General features: G+C 40.3%; 1 protein-coding gene across 1 annotated transcript; it reads right to left on the reverse strand.

Annotated features, from left to right (window-relative positions):
- Nucleotides 1-1,028: 1,028 nt before the first annotated feature.
- Nucleotides 1,029-7,765, reverse strand: tacr2 (tachykinin receptor 2). The gene is made up of 8 exons (XM_029458830.1): nt 7,550-7,765; nt 7,012-7,164; nt 5,992-6,287; nt 3,687-3,881; nt 3,022-3,172; nt 2,758-2,877; nt 2,293-2,369; nt 1,029-2,205 (listed from the first exon to the last, which is right to left on the reverse strand). The coding sequence occupies exons 2-8, from the start codon at nt 7,144-7,146 to the stop codon at nt 1,881-1,883; spliced, it is 1,299 nt and encodes a 432-aa protein (XP_029314690.1). The 5' UTR covers nt 7,147-7,164; nt 7,550-7,765; the 3' UTR covers nt 1,029-1,880.
- Between the last annotated feature and the right edge of the window lie 3,768 nt (nt 7,766-11,533).

Consider the following 11,533-nt stretch of genomic DNA (forward strand, 5'->3'; position numbering starts at 1 on the left):
AACAGAATGGAATAAAAACTAATTGATACCATCACAGAAAACATTAATTATTTTATAATTAATGAAATTAAAATTATTACATTTGTTAATTGCACCTTTTAAAAAAACAAAACTACCAAATGAAATAGCGGCGATCAGTGGTACTAACTTATCGTGTCCATTCAGCCCATTGGAATCTGCTTACAGTACTTGCAGCTTTAAATATCCTTCATTTCAATAAGGTCTTCTAATATAGGCTGTTAGGTGCAACCAAAATTATTTTTAAACGAATACTAATGTCTTACGAAAGTTAAGTTTGCAGGTAGTTGGCCTTGGTACATTACATCAAACCTACACAGGTTGTCCGTGTGTTCGGAGGTCACCTGCACATAACCTCGGGACATAAGTGTCCTTTAGCAAACATCTGCAGCAGCTCCTGTACTCCTCCTCTGAACCCTCTGGCATTAATACAATGTGTAGAAGACAACCGAGGGACCATCACACACATGTATACTGTCACATTTATTCAACATAATATCGACTTTTGTGTAGACCACAAACAACTACCCTGTTGGTTTGTGTAGACAACAAATACACTTTGTCACTGTGTGTATTTTAAAAGTCAGAACGTTGTTACAAGGACTACATTTTGAAATGTTAACGCTTACGTTACAGGCTACAGCATTTAAAACATTGTGATCCTACTGTATGTGCACAAGTCCCATTTTTACATTTCCACTTCATCAGCATATTTTACATTATTACACTCAAAAGATCACATTTTACAGCACTCTATGTGACAGACATGTAAAGGAATAGTACTGTACAGGTACGTGCTCACCTTATAACTAATAACGAGGGACATCCAGCTAAGTCTATAAAAAAAAGTTTAATTAATTAATGTTAGAGACAGGAGGTGGTGCCCTCTCTGCCACATTGACGCAGGAAGTGTTCAGACTGTCTACATTGTCCTGCTGCTGCTGAAGTTACATTCTGTGTTATAGTATAAATAGCTCTGTGTCTGTTAATCGTTGAGCAAGTTGGGATTTCATTTGAAGGTTACTGATCTGCTTAACTGCAGCGCCGTCGCCTTCATAGAGTCTTTTATTATAAGGTCATCGATACGGTCGATCCTACACTAACAATAAACTGAGTTACCAATGAATTACGTTACAGTTATAATCATTGTGTGTGTTATGATTGCGGAAGAAAATAAACTAAATAGAACATTTCCCTTTGAAAAAAGCCTCTTTTCTTTTTAAATCCCATGTCTGGCGCAATACAAAGAAAAGAAACACACAAAAACAACATTATTAAGGCTTGGTGCTGATGCCAGTGGACTGTTCATCCAGCTATGTTGTTGAAAACCAGTAACCACAAAAAGACGACAGTTACACATACAGTAAATAGCCACAGTTCACAGCTTTTCACCAAAGAAGAAGCAGATAAAAGTCAGGGATGGAAGAAAGGATGTCGATGACGGAGGGAGGACGAGAGAGAAAGGGCTTCAGTAAAACAAATGAATAATGGACGGATTTATCTGCAGACTTCCCCACTAACAGCAAACACTAACAATGCAAGACTACGCCTCTTTTGTTGTCCAGTATGCAGAAGTAATTTCTTCATATATAGTTATATTTTCACATTTCACCACTTTGGCATTAACAGCAAAACATCCATCAGCTTCAGAGTCACATTCATTTATATTCCTTTTTAACTAAAAGGTCCAAAGCCACACCCGTGATGTTTCCCACGTGGATGACTGTCACCACAGTTTGCTCCACTTTGTTGGCGCTCCTCTGTCTTTATTGGCTGCAGTTTACTTATTATCAGCTGTGTTGCTATAGAAAACCCTGTTGCCATCCCATCGAGGTCGTCCTCATCGGGATTTGTTTCAGCAGTCAGTTGTTGTGCTGCATAAGTTTGGCAGCTGGGGATTTTGTATCATCCGGCCTCTTCAGTGCACATGTGTTGTGTGTGCTGTATGTTTTCGAAGGTGCCTGTTTATTAGCATCTCTCTCTCTGTTCAGCTCGGTGCCGATAGCCACGTTTGTGTCGAAGGCGTTGTTTGTTTTGATGGAGGTGTGTGCATATGAACTGTCTTTGCGGTGGCTGCGTGTCATGGTGACTCTGAAGGTGTGCGTGTGCTGCAGTTCCATCCTGTCCTCCGCCGACACTTTGATGAAGGGACACCAAGCAAACGCATGACGGAAACCGGCACGAAACCTGCAGAGAGAGGGAGAATTAGTTTTCTGCCTCAAGTTTTGGGATACTTGAACTTGAGGAGTTTCTGTGTGTGAATAAGTCTCTTACCTTTGGTTTAGACAGCAGTAAATGATAGGATTGTACATGGTCGAACTCATCGCCAACCAGAATATGGCCAGATACACCTAACAAAGAAAGGAAAAATAATAAATAAATCCGACTAAAAAGAATTTATGCATTTTAGTCAGCCTGATAAGAGAGCATCCTTGTTTTAAATATCTCTGTCTGGTATGAGCACTTGACTGCAGTAAATAGAAACAAGCTGACCAGGATTGTTAATACAGTAGGGAAGTTAGAAGGCAACAAAGCCATTAGATGACCTTTACAGGACAGCTGTACACAGCTAGCCCGGTCAATTATCAATCACAAAACTTGTCCCCTCCACCCTGAGTTTGAGTTGCTCCCCTCAGGACGACGCTATAAAATAACCCTGGTAAAGAAAAGGATTTACAAAGTGTCATGTATTGGGTTAGATAGGCCAGCAAGTAAGATCAGATTTAGAAAATTGATCACCTGTTGAATGTAATGTTGTTTATAAATGTCTCTGTTAAAAGATCCCAGTATGAAGTAGATGTGGTAGGGCAACCAGCACAGGGCAAAGGTCACCACCACGACAACCATCATTTTCACCACCTATCAGAAATCACAGAGGAAAAGTAAGCCATATTTTAATACCGCTTTGTTCAGTTCAACTAAGCTAAACTTAGAATAGTGAGAGTAACACTTCAAAAGCCCAGACTTACAGGCTATGACAGTAGAAAAATAAAAGTGTGTGACCTTTCTCTTGGCTGTTATCTGGCTGTGGTAATGGTCTGTCGCCTCTCCGGGGATGTGCCCACCCCACAGCGACTGGCCAACTAAACTGTAGGTCACCAGCATCACCAGCAGAGGGAGCAAGTAAATCAGCAATATCACTGCAAACTGGTAACTGCAAAGGGAGACAGAGAATAAAGCTTTAATTGTGGTTTCAGATAATGTCACAGGCTGTGAGCCCACATTGGTTGAAGGGTTTCTTTGGTTGATATTGATATCCTCTTCCAGCATAGCTTGCTTAACCTTTAAGTTAATCCCCAGTTACTGCCTTACCAACACTTAAAAGTGACTTGATAGCTTATAAAATGGTAGAAAGAAAATCACTACCATTTATAAAAGTCAATCAAGCCTGCAATTACAAGTGTCGTCAGGTCCTGACGTTTTGTTTTTCAAACCTTGGGAGCTAAAAACACAAACCAGAGGAAACACAACATCCATATATACTGACTGTACATAAACGTGCGCTCACTGTTTTCAAATGTGTGCATTACAATAACTTCTTGTGTACTGATTTTGCATCAGTGTCACCTTATTAATCTCTTAACTGTCATACAGACAGTATCTTTGTGTTGAAATTGTTTAATAATATAGATCTGCCTTGTCTGCGTTTTTTAAGATGAATCTTTCACCTCAGTTGATGTGTTCCTCCATAATCGTCCGGCCAGTCGACCATGCACACGGTTCTGGGGTAGTAAAATATTGTCACGCTGTAGTAGCACTGAGGGAAAGCCAGAAAGATTGCTACAATCCAAATCAGGGCGATCACAACCTTTGTAGAGGTGGAGGAGAGGCGGGGCTTCAGAGGGTGGATGATAGCCATGTACCTGGAAAAAAGATAAAAAGGTTTATTCATTCATAAATATCTTTTACACAGAAATCTGATGTTTAACTTATTCTCAACCTAAAGAGCTTTATGATTTATATACCCTGTTATTTAAACTGATAATGATGAATAAAGAGACCATCACCTTTGAATCAATTAATGCTTTCACTTGAAAATGAAGACACCAACTCTGATTGAAATGTTAATAAAATGTCTACACTGATTCTGATATCTGCTTCACCGGAGGGGAGCAGTTTAATGAAAGAGAGGTCGCCTCTACAGAGCGAGAGAAAGAAAATGAGCAGCTCTATATTTTGTGTGATATCTAAATTATTTCAAGGTTTGAGAGTCATAACAAAGAGACTTGTTCTCTGCCAGTAAGTTTATCTCTATCTGTCTGTCGAACATTTCCCTTTAGTGTATCAACCATCCAACAATTGTGCATCTTATGAAATGTACTTTTATTCCTTTTCTTAACGGAATTTCTCAGTTTTATCACCATTACAGTCCAATGACACACACGCACACACACACACGCACACGCACACGCACACGCACACACACACACACACACACACACACACAAACGTTGTGATCTTGCATACAATTATTTGAATTAAACATGTAATTTATTTTTCTTTTCTTTTCTTTGTTTTGTTTTGTTTTTTATTCTTTCTTTATTTCTAAAATAATAAAAAGCTAACTTGTCATCTAAATCATACAAGTGAACCCTAAAGTGTAAGATGAAATAATAAACCATAAAAGCCACAAATACTCTTATTATTAAGATTAATAATCTCTGTTGTGTAAAACATTAGCTTTTTAACATTAACTCTTCTCATTTTCATTATCAGTTCACTCGTAAACAAGTCACATCACACCCTTCTGTAAAGATTATGTTTCACAGTTTATCCGTTAAACATGTCATCAATTGTTTTCTACTTAGTGCTGCAGCTAATGAAACCTGAATAACGTCAAATAAACTGATGATTTGAAGGATGAACTTATGAGGAGAAAGTATCGAGATATATATATATATATATATATATATATATATATAAGCAGATGTTACATCTGGACTGATTTTAGGCTCATCCATCACTATATCTGTCCTGAGCCACAGAAAGACATTTATCATTCATATATGTCAATGCACATATATGAGAGAATAATGAAATGCTTCAATGAAATCTGTCCAACATGTCCTCTGCAACAGCTGCATTGTAGTGTACATACAGTTACGAGTTTATCGGGTACATCTTTGCTATTCAAATGCAGTCTAATACAACAGCACTGTAATAACATTCTGCACCTCTCACTTATGTAAATGTGGATAAAACATTACAAACCCCTATCAATACAATACAACATCACTTCTAACCAAAGCCTTAAGAACACAAGTTCATGAATACAATATTTATGCAGGACTGTTGTATTTTATTGGGTACAAGTGTAACTTAATTTACAGAACATATCGTATGTTACAGTAAGCATGGTTTCAGACTAAGGACAGACTGACCGTTCATGCTCCAATAAGCATTAGTGACATCTGTATCTCTGCTGCTTGACCTATATCTCCTCTGCACTGTGTGAACAGTTTCTGCTGATATCAAGTGATGCTTATGTATCTGAAAGAGTCGTAATTTCACAAGGAGTTTCTGTTTAACCTCAAATGACAAACCCCTGACTGATGAAACTGATGAAAAATGTTGTATTTGGCCAGTATGTTAACCACATTCATTCACCATAATTACTGTGAAATCCAGTGAAATGAATGAAACATGAATATATCAAAGATAGTGCAGTATTGTAGCAGTTAAGTGTTTTTTTTAAATGTAACTTGGTTTTTGAAATGCTAAATTGACTGTTTCAGTAATTGGTCATCCATCCTTTTTTTAATGATTTGCATAATGTAGTTCCTAAATGAGGCGCTTCAGGAGATGAGGATGGTCCTCCCATTAGTACTTAGTTTCTGGTTTCTTAAGTACTAAGGTTAATTTAAAAGGCAGTTTGGATGAGAGCATCCAATTAAATGTAAAGTAAGTCAACTTTGAGAAGTTCAGATTAGATTTATTATGGTCTTTGCACGTTCTGTAGGAGAGCTCTCTTACCTGTCTACTGCGATGGCAGCCATCGAGTATATTGATGAAAACATGGCCGTGATGGGGAAAAAGTTCTGAAATCGGCAGTAGCCCAGGCCAAAGTACCAATCATTGTGAAGTGCGTAGACGAAATTAAAAAGAGTGTTGAAGGTTGCCATGGAAACATCAGAGAAGGCCAGGTTGACGATGAAGTAATTTGTTACAGTCCTCATGCGTCTGTGAGCGAGAATGATCCAGATCACTGTAACATTACCAGTGATGGACACCAGGATGATCAGAGAGTAGGCTATAGCCCACAGAGCCACCTGAGAGAGGAAGAGAGGAGGGGGAGGAGAGGGGAGGGGAGGAGAGGAGAGGAGAGGAGAGGAAAGGAGGAGAGAGGAGAGGAAGAGAGGAGCGGGAGGAGAGGGGAGGAGAGGAGAGGAGAGGAGAGAGGAGGGGAGGGGAGGAGACAAGAGGAGAGAGGGGGAAAGGAGAGGAGAGGAGAGGAGAGGAGAGGAGAGGAGAGGAGAGGAGAGGAGGGGAGGGGAGAAGAGGAGAGGAGAGGAGAGGAGAGGAGAGGAGAGGAGAGGAGAGGAGAGGAGAGGAGAGGAAAGGAGGGAGAGGAAGGGAGGGGAGGAGAGGAGAGGAAAGGAGAGAGGAGGAGAGGAGAGGAGAGAGGGGGAAAGGAGAGGAGGAGAGGAGAGAGGCGGGGATGAGAGGAGAGAGGGAGAGGAGGAGCGAGGGGGAGAGGATGAGGAGAAAAAATAGAGAAGTATTGTATCGGATTTAGCTAAACTGACTCATTTCCATCTGCAGAACCTGGACAGGTAAACACAACAACTAATACCACTACATCACAGGCACATGATTTATATATTTTTTCAAACATCCTGAGTGTCTGTGTTTGGTTTGATTTGTAATTCTGGTTTTATATAACAACTTTAATTGAGTACAGTTTCATTCATTCTGTCCCCTCTAAATGCTTCCAGGCTCTGCTGGATGTAAATCCCCCATAAAAAGTGTCATCTCTGATGTTTATTCTCCCACCTGCCAGTCTGGCTGCTGGAACTGATTCACAATCGTCTCGTTTCCGTCCTCCAGGCTGTCGGTGGTCTCTGAAAAAGGCAATGCAGTGGCCTCCATGTCTAATTCAACGTGTTGAACAATACTCTCAGCGTCCATATTGTTCCCCCTGTTCACCTGGTGACAGAAACTTTTTGTATAAGTGTATGAGGCATAAAAAGAGATGCACAGTGCATTTTTATAATAGTTTTTTTTAAACCTTTGGTTTGCAGATATTTAATTATATTTCAGTCAAGCTTTTGAACCCTGAAACATCTATGCATTTCAGATTTGATGCAACCACGTGAGAGCATTTGGCTCGCTGCACATCTGCAGAATAACCTTAGTTAATAATCATACATCATATCGGAGTCTACTGATAGCCTATCTTACAGTAGCACATGACCGTTTCCTTGTGCGTTGATAAAGTGATAAATCCGTGCATTAGACGGTACCAGTAAAATATGTTCTGTAGAAAAATAAGACAACATCTCTGTCAAATGATCATTTTCATCTCTCTTACCTCGCTGATTACCGCGGTTGAGTTTCAGTTTTTACATCAGTTTGTCCGATCCATAAAATTAAAAAGAAAATTAGACTCCTTCTGCGTAATGGACAACCGAGGTCCATCCAATAATCCACCTCAAGACATCTCTACTCTCTCTTTCTCTCTGACACACACATACACACACTTTCTCTCTCCCTCCTGGAATGTGTAACTAGCTGATTACGTCGCAAGCTGCTGAGAGTGACTGATACGCACTGACCGCCAGGCACGCGACTTTGGACGTGGAGCTGCGCCTACTCCATCTACAGAAGGAGAGGGAGAGAGAGAGAGAGAGAGAGAGAGAGAGAGAGAGAGAGAGAGAGAGAGAGAGAGAGAGAGAGAGGAGAGAGAGAGAGAGAGAGAGAGAGGTGAAGGAAGGGCAGAACAATTTAACTGATCTCTAGTGTTCTGTTGTGTGTGAGAAGTGTGAGAAATAGGCTATGCAGGTAGGCTGTGCACAACTAGTGAGAAATCAGTATTCAAATTTAAATGAAATCATCAGAAGAATTGACCGCTTGGTGGGGAAAGCTACATAAAGAGGTTTTATATCCCCAGTCTGCCTTTAATTTCTGCAGAACATCAATTTTCCAGCTGTCCTGAAATGCTAAAGCACATTTGTATTGGTTTCCTGTTATAACTATATACATCCTCTTCTATTTCTCTTACATGCAACATATAAGACACACAGAGAGGGGTGATGTACAACATGTGCAGGTGTCTTCTGTTCCTCCAACAACAGAGGAAGAGCACTTTGACTTTACATACATTTTCATTATGTATGAAAAGTAGATGCTTTGTTTATTACATGCTAACCTCAAATCCCCACTGCCTGTGTAAAATGCTTCTTTGATGGAGTTTACATTAAGTTCTATGAATACTAAGAATCTCTTTAGATTTTTTACACCAAATAAACCTTAGCTCCACTCATGTTATAGTGCACCCTGTTCTATCGTGTAAGCTCATTTTGCACTTTACCACTTACACTGCCATCATTCCCACCACTACTTGCACTATAACTTGTAAGTAAAACATACAGTTACGCATATATACATATACATAGGCTATATACACAGTATACACACAAACTCCACTCCACAACTGCACTTTATTGTGCCAACCTTGAACAATGAACCAAAACTCTTGGGGTCCTTTCTTCATTTATTTTTGTTCAATTCACACCTCCATTATTCTGTAGGTTCTGTAACCCACAATCATCATCATCATCATCATCATCATCATCATCATCATTATCTGGAATTACTTGGGATTGAGCTAGATTGTCCTCCTGAGGGGTACATTTTATGGGTTTCGACATGGCTAAAGAGGTCAAACTCTATTGCAGTGTGGATATGGATTTTTAGGGCTGATTAATTCTTGGTGGAGAGTCTCTGTATTCTTTGCTGCCCCTCCTACAAAATGTCTGTTTCTCCATGTTGTTGTGTTTTGAGCAACGTTTTTCCAGTTGATGGTGTCGATGCAGATCTTTTTGAAGTTGTGCTAAACCTCTAAATTATTCATAATCAGCATAATATCAATATACATGATCATTCATATACTGATCACACATTTAATAAGCTCTGTTTCTCAGTGAAACAGCAAAGAGGAGCTTAATTAAAGGTTCAATGTGTGAGGTGTGCCAGAATTCAAACTTAAAACATTAAAACAATGAACTAACATTATCAACAGAATGTGACGAGGTAACAGTGTTGACGTTATGTTAAAGGTGTCTATGTGTTGTGTTGCAGAGATATTCGCTCCGCCCAGTCTTGTAATACCACTTGTCCCTCTAGAGGTGATAGTGAGTCACTGTCGCACCAGTCTGTCCTCAGTACACGGGGAGAAGAAGTGAATATTACAGCCATGTTCTGTGTCTGTTTTATAGTTAGTTTATTGGATTACATTCAAAGTCTCAGAAACAAGAAAACCACCCCCACCACCTTCGCTTCGTCCTCACAGCTGCGCATAGAGCTGTCGGCAGCCCCGGGAAACGCCGTGACTGACAGAGCTGGGGCTTGTTCTGGTTGAGCTCAAGTCTCTTCGGCAGCTGACTGGGGGTCCATTTGATGGAGGCGGCTGCCGAGTGCCGGCCCGGCCAACTTCTCTTCTCTCCCAGCGGGCTGCTTTCCTGGCTGCACCGCCACCGCATTATGCATGTCTTTTTCTCGTTTCTGCCAATTTGGATTTAGTCCAATGAACAAACTAACGTAACGTTAGACGGACTACAGCCCCCGGTTTACATTAGTGCACAGATGGATCAGCCAACTGTGAAGATTATAAGACAGCAGTGTCTTATGGTATTCTTGCCCACTGAATGACTGACAGGCATTACACAGGAGTAAATACAACACACAGTATAAAGAATACATTAGAATACATTAAATATGCCAAACTACTACAACTAAAATATAAACATTAGAGATTAAATACTGCCCCCTATTTCTTTGGAGCAGGTGGCTCGGAGTTACACATTCAAGCTTTAATTGATATCTGAATTAACTGCAGCGCTTCCCACAGGTTGAGAATTTAATGAGATTAAATGAGCGGGTTGCAGAGATGAGAATAGGGCTGATACTTGCAAAGAACAGCTGTGTGTTTGGAGTTATTGGCCTTATGCATTTGTATTTCTTCAAGCACATGCACTGCATCAATGCATGTGTGTTTAAAAATAGATATACAGTATAAATATTTACTTCTTAACCCGGTCACTTATCATCTTAACGTGCCACTAAGGACACTCATATGTACACTTGCTGTACATTTAAAGTGTTCACATTTCTGTAAAGTTGTTTGGTCATAGCAGTAACCTTATTTGGTTTCCTCGACAAGGCTGTGTGCAGGTAGTCTTTGTGCTTTGGATGCCTCTCTGTCTTTCTGATTGTGCTTTCTATTGTTTTTATTCTCATCGACAGTAACCACCCCTTTGTTGTCTGTTATTCCTCACATTGTTGCTCTTTATGTGTCTCTCATCCCTCCTTCCTGCTCTGTGTGACTCTCCCTCTTTCTTAGCAATGTGTTCGCATGTGTTTACACAGAAAGGAACAAATAGAGGTAGAGCCTGCTGACTTCTGCTGAACTCATTCAGTCTTTTCTCTGTTGTGTGTGTACAGTATGCACTGCATGTGTGTACTTTCACATGCTCACAGAGCCTTGTTGGCCAGCAGGGCCTGGTGAAGGGCATGTTGAAGGGTACAGGAAGGGGAATGAAAAGTGTCTACCAAGTCTGAGGCACTATGGAGAGATGAATAACACTAATGAGGAAGGGATGAAACACTCTGAACTAACATAAACAAAGACAGATGGCTGCATCGACTCACACTTTCTCACATCTTCTGTTAAATATTGCACCTGAGCACATTCAAAGACTAGATGTGAGCGATGACATCCATAAACATTTGATCAACTAGCCCGTAGTCTGTGTTCCTAGTCCAGAATCTTCACTGAAATGCAAACAATAATAACCATTGTTATTATGTATTAAAGTTGTTATATACTACAGGTGTTGTCAGAGTTTTTGCTCTCTTCAGACTTCCCTTCCCTTCTCCAAGCACCTTGGAATTAGATGACATTGTGCCAGAAAGCCCCACTCGGCTTTAAATACAAATGAAGCTTAGGTTTGATAACACCTGAAACTGCTCAAGCTTTTCTTCACTATACTAGACTTTACTTTGCACTGTTGTCAGCTAAATGCATTTTGCTTGTGGAAGAAATCATGGAAAGGCTGAGCTGATGAACAAGGAATAACCAAACTAGATTCACTTGAATGAGAAGCCACTCAGACAGCTCCCTCTTACCCACTCAACACACTTTATCGGCTGCTGATAAGGGTCGACCAGAGCAAACTCCAAACTGCAAACACTGAGGGCAATGATTGGCCACAGACAGCCCAAAGGTTTTGGTTTATCAGGGCACTAAAATGTATTTTGTGGTCCACAGCTGTGTATTCATAAGAGGTTCACACTT

Source organism: Cottoperca gobio, chromosome 3 (genome assembly GCF_900634415.1).
Source record: "Cottoperca gobio chromosome 3, fCotGob3.1, whole genome shotgun sequence".
Lineage (NCBI taxonomy): Eukaryota > Metazoa > Chordata > Actinopteri > Perciformes > Bovichtidae > Cottoperca > Cottoperca gobio.

Excerpts from the sequence above, each read along its gene's own strand:
- tacr2 (XM_029458830.1), bottom strand. The coding sequence starts at position 7,146 with ATGGACGCTGAGAGTATTGTTCAACACGTTGAATTAGACATGGAGGCC. Across the intron at positions 3,173-3,686 it reads GGAGGAACACATCAACTGAG|TTACCAGTTTGCAGTGATAT; the intron begins GTGAAAGATTCA and ends CTCCCTTTGCAG. Across the intron at positions 2,206-2,292 it reads TACTGCTGTCTAAACCAAAG|GTTTCGTGCCGGTTTCCGTC; the intron begins GTAAGAGACTTA and ends CTCTCTCTGCAG.